This window comes from Eucalyptus grandis, chromosome 2 (assembly GCF_016545825.1).
Source record: "Eucalyptus grandis isolate ANBG69807.140 chromosome 2, ASM1654582v1, whole genome shotgun sequence".
NCBI lineage: Eukaryota > Viridiplantae > Streptophyta > Magnoliopsida > Myrtales > Myrtaceae > Eucalyptus > Eucalyptus grandis.
The window spans coordinates 30564543-30573773 of NC_052613.1; the positions used below are offsets into that span (position 1 = coordinate 30564543).

A 9231-nucleotide genomic window follows, 5' to 3' on the forward strand; every position below is an offset into this window, starting at 1 on the left:
GTGGTGATGACGACCCAGATGACGTTAATGAGGTATAGGCCTTTTTTTTAGTCTTGTCTCTATGGATTCCTCTCACATTTTTCTTTTTGAAATATGAGAAAAAAGATAACAAGCTCAAGACGTTTAGCCCTTAAAAAGAAGACCTAGACTGAAAAAGGCATACTTATATTATTCACGGTAATAGCGCCGTTACGATCATGAATATTGTTAGTGATATGAAAAGTGATTTGTAAAGTGATATGGCATTTATATGGTCCCCATGTTTAATGTACACGTCGCACCTATTATAACGTAGAATCACTCGACCTAAAAAGAAATGTAATCAATCTTTGCATTTTTAACTTAACTCTTTAAGATCACGCCGTATGGTATTTGGATAATTAATATGAAAGAGACAGAAATTGAGGAAACGAAAAGTTAGGTTAAGGGGCAAACAGAAAGAAAAAGGAGGAAACATAGACTGTACGATTTTCTTAAGATCCTCAAAGAGACCTTCTTTTAGGGACTATTTTGTGGGTTTTTGCCCATACCTATTTGCTCAGTGGAACTCTCAATCTCTATCTCCATGATGGGGAACTCCAACAAAGGCTCCAAACCCTAGACGAGTCAACAAGTGAGATTTTTTTAAGTAATATAAACGCCATTTCTGACCTAAAAAACATGCCTTTTCTAATTGTAGAAGGTGGATTAGCACGAGAAGATGGTCCTTGATTAAAGGAAGGTTGAGGAATGTCAGTGGAATTTGACTGTAGCTGAAATTATTTGGGAAAAATAGAACATCCGATATCAAAGAGCAATGACTATTTAAATTTCCCCTCGTAGCAAGTCAAAGGGCTAAGTTTTTTTATTTGGTTTCTGGTCCATAATATTCTGCAAACTTCAACATCTTCATGAGTGTTTTTCCTATCCCTCCTTGACTTAGTTGTAAATAGATAAACTCAGAAATATAGAAAGTAAGATTTTGTATCATGAACTCACAAATGTAGATGAATGATTTTCACATTCAATCATTTTTTATTCATGGTGCATTATTTTATCTTTGAAAACAGTGGAACCTAGAGAGACTCATGTCTTACAAGTTAAAACCTGTAAGTACTGGTGAACAAACCTAAATTACTGTAATCCACCTTTATGATGAAGCACAACGAAGTCAAAAGTTTATTTGATACCCCATCGCTCGAAAAAACATTTTTCCACAGATATAGTTTTCATATAAGAAAAAAAAGCTGCTAGATTGAAACTCAGAATCGAAGCATTTACTGGTTTCTAAATCTTAGAAAGACGAATTTGTGCTGATTCCCCAAAAACTTATGAATAGCTCGATGTCCATTGGTACTTGCCATCAGGGTAAAAGAAAACCGACCCCTTGAATTACTGAACTAAACCAATCAACACTTGAGCCATGCGCTCGTTCGAGTTCTCGGCAGGATCACAAGATGAAACAATCTGGGGTACGTTAGAATCGTACGACTTCGGTGTACGAAGACAAACCGATCCACCCTACGAAGCAATAAAATATAAACGACATGGCCAGCATGAAACATGAGTTTTGGAGCTTTTCCAGCAAGTTCTCCTATAAGAGAATGGCTCCTTCAACCGACAACCTCCATTTCATACATTTTCGTGATTAATTTTATATTCGCGACCCTTTCTAAGTGACCTAGAAGCGTCGCAATCAGGAAGTTTAGCTATACTGAGGACTCTTTAACGGCTCCATTATCTCATATAAGTAATTGATTATGCTTGGGCATATGTCAATGTGGCAATTCCACTATGTATCCAAGCGTCCAATCTTAGGCCAAACTGAGATTACTGTCCAGCAGATACTATATTCTTATGCCATGACAGATTGTGCTACAATAAAAATGCATTTGACTTATTTCTACGTTGGCCTATCGGGTTTCGTTGGCATCTCCACATTTTTATGGAGATGAACGACACTTTAGCACGATGAACTAACAAAGTTCATTCTTTGCCGCCACACAAGTGACAAGGACCTTACTAAAGCATTATTAATGAGGTAATCAAACACTATAGGGATCCTAATCTGTTGATATAATCACTAATCATGTAGAGTGGATCCTTGCCTAAACACTTGAAACGTGCACCAGTAGGAGCCCCTGGTCCTCATGATAAGTTGTGGAAACACGGAATTGGAAGTTTTACTTAGTGAATTTAATGAGAATAGGATTTTTTTTTTTTTTTGGAGGAGGGTTTTGATACTATAAAACACCCTAAATCATATCCACCGTGATATAAATAAATATTATATATTTTTATATTACTAAATGTCCTAAACTTACCAATTGCAACACAAATATCTCAACATTTTTTTGCCATAAAAAACCCTGAATTTATACCAATGTGATGTATATATCCTGGATGAAATTGAAATAGAGGGTACATGTCAAACATGTATAGAGGGTTGGGCAAGAGTTGCCTTGCCCGTGGCAGGGGAGGGCCTGGGTGAGGGCCGTGGCCCTCGCTAGTGCTTGTAGGCCCTCATCCAATGGACGATGAGGATTATGGGGTGTGCAAAAGAATTGGAAACCTATTGGACCATCCGGAACCAAATCAAGCCGGCCTAGAATTGGTCTGGTTCCAAATTCCAGGTGTGGAAATATCCACTCGCTTACCTAAATCGGACTAGTAATATATATGTTTAATTTTTTTTTTAAAAATTCCAACCAAAAAAAAAGAAAATTTTAAGAAAAATGAGAACTCTAAAATCCCTAATATGAAGCTCATCACCCATCGGTTGAGTGCATTTCTTGCCTCATTCTCACATGGTTTGTGTTGTTTCTCTATCTCATTTAGAGCCTCAACTCTCAATTTCAAATATGAGACCAATCTTTTGATGATCTTGCAATTAAGAAGTTTTTTGTTTTTTGCTTTACTTTGGCTTGTTGGAAAACGTGGCATTGAGTACATGAAGCTTGGTGGGACTGGTTCTTTGGCATATCCAAGAACTAGATTAAATCGGTAGTTTGGTTCTTTGGTGAATCCATGAAACTAATGGGTAGTTCCCAATTCCAATTATTCAAAACTGGTCTTTAGTGAACGGTTCTCGGCTCCAAAGTACTAACCATCCACCCGAATCATGCTCATCCCTAATGAGGGTCTTGGGCCCTTGCTAGCAGCAATAAAGACAAAAAAAAGAAAAAAAAAAAAAAAAAAGAGAAGAAAAGAAAGAAATAAACAAATATTCAATTTATAAAAAAAACTGTAAAAATTGTCCGCATTAGTGTTGACAATGTCATATAGAAAGATTTTCATCCTTGTAAATAATTTCCGATTAAAATTAGCTAGATGGACTATAGTAGCAAATTGTCAAGAGGTTTGAGAGTCAATTGTCAAATTAAAATGTTTATAACTAAATCGGCACAAATATAATTAGGACTTTTTTGGTAATTTTTCCTATAATCCTAAGATCTCTTCTTCGCAAATGGTTATTTGGGCAGACTGAGATTATTAAGGAAACAAAGAAAGAAAACTAAAGACTCAGCCTTTCCTTAGTCCCGTTATATTCTGATGTGCCCTCAACTTTTCTTTCCCAAAAACAAAAAGTTGAGGACCCATATGGCGAAAGAAAAGAGAACACGTCAATACATTATATCTCTGTTGTCGGGTGATATACGCGTGCATGCAGCGTATATGCGTACGGAGATGTGTATATAGACTCTGAGCTCAGCGATTCACCATATCCAATTCTCTGAGAAGAAGCTGAGAATGGTTGATGAGCAAGAGAGATTACTACCAATCGCAAACGTGGGCCGTATAATGAAGGAAATCCTGCCGCCGAGCGCCAAGATCTCCAAGGAAGCCAAGCAGACAATCCAAGAATGCGCGACAGAGTTCATAGGCTTCGTGACGGGTGAGGCGTCAGACAGGTGTCACAAGGAGAATCGCAAGACGGTGAACGGCGACGACATCTGTTGGGCTCTGAGCAATCTAGGGTTTGACAACTACGCTGAAGCAATGGCCAGGTACTTGCACAAATATAGGGAGTATGAAAGAGAGAAAAATAGAAGCAACAGCAGCAACAACAATCAAACCCTAGCTACTTCAAGTGGAGATAATAAGGATGATGGAGAGCTACACTTAAGAATTGAAGAGCAGCAAGTAAGGCAAGTTGAAACCCACCAAAGTCTTGCTCCTTTAGAGTTTCAATTCATTGACAAGGGCCAGAGTTCCACATCTGAGCCAGCTTAAAGGTGATGCTTCTTTTCTTTTCACAATTCACAAATGAAGAAGATGATGAATGTACACAAGCTGAAAACATAGATTACACCACAATGATTTGACCAGACTAGTTTAGTTTGATTGTGGGTATTGAGAGTTTTTTCTTTAAAAGGTAACTCTGGATTCTTTAGACATCAAATGTAACCTCAAGAACTTTAAGAACTTTTAGTGTACTTTTTGAAATTTTCTTTTCCTCCCATTTCTTCAAATTTGTGCAGATATGATATGGTTTGCATCACTGGAGTTTTATTGGCATGTTATTGAGGGATATGGATGTATATGGAGAAAGAAAAAAATAAATCTCTGTGATCTCTCATTTTTCATAGTGTTTTACAGTGATATTCATAGTAGAAGATTTGTAGTGTAAGTTTCAGAGTGCTTTCACTTGAAGATCTTTTCAGATCTTACTTCATTTTACCTTTTTGGAAAACCCTGTAGACTGAAATTGCAGTGAACAAAATGAAAATATATGCGATGGAAAAGCCTGTCACAGCTTGCATGAACTATAAAATTAAAATGTTCAAGAGAATGGTTAAAACCAAAAAAGGGGGAAGACTCTTAATTTGATATAAGGTAGAGTCATCATAATAGTACTTGAGCAAGATTTTTAAAGCAATTAAGGGTAAATTTCAGGATTTTTTCATGCTTGTCAGTGGATTCTGGTTGAGGTAGTCTTAATTTAACAAATTTTTCTGGGCCTGACTACTAGTGTTATGAAAAATAATAAAAACAGATAGAATCATGTGATATTCACTGGGTGTAGTACGCTGACACTACAAATTTGACTGAAAACTTCTTGTTAAAATGTTCTAGCTACACGGTTGAGAAGTTTGATCATGGTGCCACATTCAATGTTGGATTATTCAGACATACCTGCGTTTAGAACTTCTATTTAATCCACTGCAAATGGCAAAATTCGTTTTCACGTATAGCGTCAATACCTGGTTAATATATTTCTATGTAAACTATATGTGGAATTACTAGAATTCACTATGATTAGATCTCAATATTTTATGTGAAAGCATTATTACCCCATCGATTAGAAGTGGATAAACATCATGTTTTAAACGAAATTTAATGTCAGTTAAGGTCCATTAACAAATGCAGTAGTGCGAGAAATCAACGAAGAGTGCAGATATCACCACTCTCTCTCTCTCTCTCTCTCTCTCTCTCTCTCTCTCTCATTTACACACATCAAGACTAGGGCAAACATATACCGCTGGTACTGGGAACTGAATGGACGACATGGTGAGCTGTGCAAGTCATACAGCCTCCGAGAGTTGTCCGACATTGTACTAGGTTTAGGGTTTCCTAGAAACAGGGACCACGATTTCGTGGCTTTACACACCGTGATTTTCGTGAATATCCAATCAAATCTCGGGCATGTGTGTGTTTATCTTTAGGGCATCTGGATTGGTACTTCTTTAAAGAAGTAGAGGTTATTCACTCTTATGGTAAAGGTAACATATTTTACAGGAATGTTTCAGCAAAGCTTCGAGGGACCACCACTATGTCTCTCTCAAACACGTGTCGATGATTCTAGACATATCTTTTCCATATATATTCAAAAATGTACTAGCTTTAATGGGTTATTTTCGCCTAGGCATATCTTTTTGACATAAATTTCTAATGTATTTGCTTTAATCTGTGACTTTCACCTAAATACGGGATTACAATGGAACTTATATATACGTAGTCACTTTTACTTGAGAACTAGAGCAATTTTATTAGAACTTATGTCCGATAAATCATATATTTTGTGTGTATATTCTCATTATTTATCAATTTTCTATTCTATATGGATGATAATTATCCCTACATATTTTCCAATTGCACATGAGGAATTATTGGTGTATGTCTATTGTTGCTCAAATATGGGATTATAAATGGCCTTATATACTTGTAACCTTCCTCTAAATAACAACTGGGGTGTAACTTACAACCTTAAAAGTTTTTCTTATGTAAATGGAATAGTTGGTTAGAGTATATGGTAGCTCATGTGTTAAAACTGCTATATGTTAAAAATGAGTGGAACAGCTCCAGAAAGTGATAGTATTAAGGTGCTGCAGCTTGCTGCATGAGGTGTTGGTCAACTCCCCAGGAAAGAGGATGAAATCCTCTACTTGACCACATGGTGTCTCTTGAGACACGGAATTGAAGCACAAACGGGGTAGAAAATCTACATCCAGCAAAAGATGGTGACATCTCACAAGATAATCTAATTATTTATGTTTTTGATTGGGAAACTCACCTTAAAAGGGTGACTTTTGGATCCATGAAATACAGCACTAACCTCGTGGACCAAATAAGATGCGAATCTAAATCTGAGCCACTAAATCTGGGTGGATGGCTCAGATATTAAATTGTTATAGTTAGTTAGTGGGACAAGAAATTAAATGTGTGTCATACTCATAATCAACATATAAACATGTGTCCTTAACATTCGAGTCACCCGTGGTAGTACCTTGGTAATCTAAGGATCATCAGAAAGTAAGTGTGCGATTAACGTCGGGAATATCTAGGATCCCTACATTGCTTTAATTTTTCTCCAGAAAACGAAATCCATGAACATTGTTTGTGTATGGAGACCGTGGCTTTGAGTGGAGAAAGGATTATTAAAACGCCTATGACATAATAAAAACAATAAATTATAGACACGAAAAATCAATTTGCAAAAGTGCACTCAAACGTACAATCGCTCACTTGCAAAATTCTAGAGAGAATTCTCTCAATGTTGTTAATATATATCACGAGTTTGTGCCTGTGAATGAAACTCGACCAGATCAAAATATGTCAAAGTCCGGTCCTTATTGCAAGGACCTCGATTCCTACTCCGATTGTGGAAAAAGCAAAACAAGGGGCTTGTTGGATTAGAAGTCTTCGGCCTAAATTGGAAAGTCCAATCCAACTAAGGCTTTTTAGATTTCGAAATAGGTTTCTTAGTTTGAGTAGGCTAAAAGGGATTTTTTTAGATCGAAATATATGTGACTAATAAAAGGTAGGTGGTGGTTTTTATCCATTAGAGAGCAAATAAGCTTTTGGCAGCAATAATCAATTGTGTGCAGCATGCTCCCAAATTACCTCCTGAAGAAGATGCAAGTGTTTTGAAACAAATTAATCTCGTGGTAGGATTCTTGAATGCCTTTGTAAGAGTGAAATATTGTTTCATGAGGTATTATGAGGGTTAAAACACTATGTGAGTTAATGGATATAACTGGGATCAAAATTATTGTAAGACTGATGAATGTCCTGTCAAACATGTACATGAAGCCGTTTTCGATCAACAAGCTCTATTTGATGGGAAATCTACTTCAATGTGGGCGAAGGTGTGTCAGTAGCTAATCATATTGATGAATTCAATGTGGTCATTAGTCAGTCGAGTTTGGGTAAGATTGACTTAGTGATGAGATACATGCTTTGATTCTATAAAGATAGTGTCTCGGATAGTGATGATAATGTCTCTTGTGTCATTGATGATTCATCATTTGATGGATGAGTTATGGATCTTGGTTGTTCATTTACGCTAAACCAAATAGGAACTAGTTTACTACTTTCAATGGATGAGTGGTAAAGTGTAGTTGGGGCATAGTATGATATTATGGGTGTTGGTGATATTAGAATCCACATGCATGATGGTATCACGGAGCATTGATTGGAGTAGCATGTTTGGGAATTGGAAAAAAAAAATTAATATTTTTGTTATACATTCGATTGCTATGATTGACTATATATAATTTACATGATTAAAAAGCTCCACAACTTATAAGATCAAGCATTTCAAATCATCCAATTGAAAAAAGAAAAATTAACCTAAATTTGGCCAAACTTTGATGGAAAATAAAATTTTTATTTAGTATCTACTTGTTTCTAAAATAAACTTTTAATGATGCATAGTATCGTGATATCTTACCATCTGGCATCCAAAGTTAGCTTCTTTCCTATTTTCCTATTTTCCTATTTTCTCCTTACTATTAACTATGAAATTCGGTTTGACTTAGATTCTACAGATATGATCAATTTTATTCATTTTGACTAAGCTTTCAACGGTGTCCAAACTAGAGGATTAAAGAAAACAGAATAGGCAACATATTTCCATTTTGTTTCTTGGTCATGATTTTCCATTTGAATTCATTTAAGGCGATAGAAACCACCTAAATTTCATGAAAGCTACTTACAAGTAGCTTAGTTTGAAGCATCACAAGTCAAAGAATCAATAGAACAGGAGTTGCGAACTCGTACAATGCAAAATATAAGTACCGGGCTATTGCTGCAATCACGAGAATTTTGGTTTGCGTCACATGCTTGCGGCATGTTTCAAAAGACCAGTGCTGGTAAAACACACTAAAAGTTCGGGTTTCTATATCATGCTAAGAAAAATTTTAAGCAGAAGTTGGCTTACCTAGATATCCTAAGGATTGACATCACCCAACATAAATATTTGTTAATGACTTTTCATATTTCCAACGATGAAGAATGGTTCTTTACCCCCAAAAGAAAAAAAAAACGATGAAGAATGGGAGTAACTAGAAATCGATCCAAAAATTGAGTGGTTTATATATGGCAATATAGTCTATGTCCATAGTTTGTAGCTTGCTCTTTGTTCAATCTTTGGTAAATAGAACAAAAAGAACCCGTAACTCTCACTCCCTTTCTCATCCCCTCGAGAGGGGAAGTCACCATCTTGACTCCATGCTGTGGAACGAAATGCTAAAACTGGAGGCAACATCCTCGTGGATTCATATAAGTAAACAAGATAAAAGTCAGCAAAGAGCTTCCCCAGAACAAATAATTTGGGACGCCCATCATGACAAAATTACGGTCCAGTACAGAGGAAAAATTTAATGGCACAATTTTCATCATCTACCCCAAAGTCACGCATACATGACTGCCTCGACCTGCTGATTTACACCACCAGATGAACACAAAATACACCAACCAGATGTAAACACAAAATACATAAAGCCTAAATCAATTAGTATTTCAAATGCC

General features: G+C 36.3%; 1 protein-coding gene across 1 annotated transcript; it reads left to right on the forward strand.

Moving 5' to 3' along the window:
• The first annotated feature begins 3580 nt into the window (after nucleotides 1-3580).
• Nucleotides 3581-4601, forward strand: LOC104432303 (nuclear transcription factor Y subunit B-4). Its single transcript, XM_039307896.1, has one exon. It carries the CDS (start codon nucleotides 3730-3732, stop codon nucleotides 4210-4212), a length of 483 nt encoding a protein of 160 aa, XP_039163830.1. The 5' UTR covers nucleotides 3581-3729; the 3' UTR covers nucleotides 4213-4601.
• The last annotated feature ends 4630 nt before the right edge of the window (nucleotides 4602-9231 follow it).

Coding starts and splice junctions, on each gene's coding strand:
- LOC104432303 (XM_039307896.1), top strand. CDS start 3,730: ATGGTTGATGAGCAAGAGAGATTACTACCAATCGCAAACGTGGGCCGT.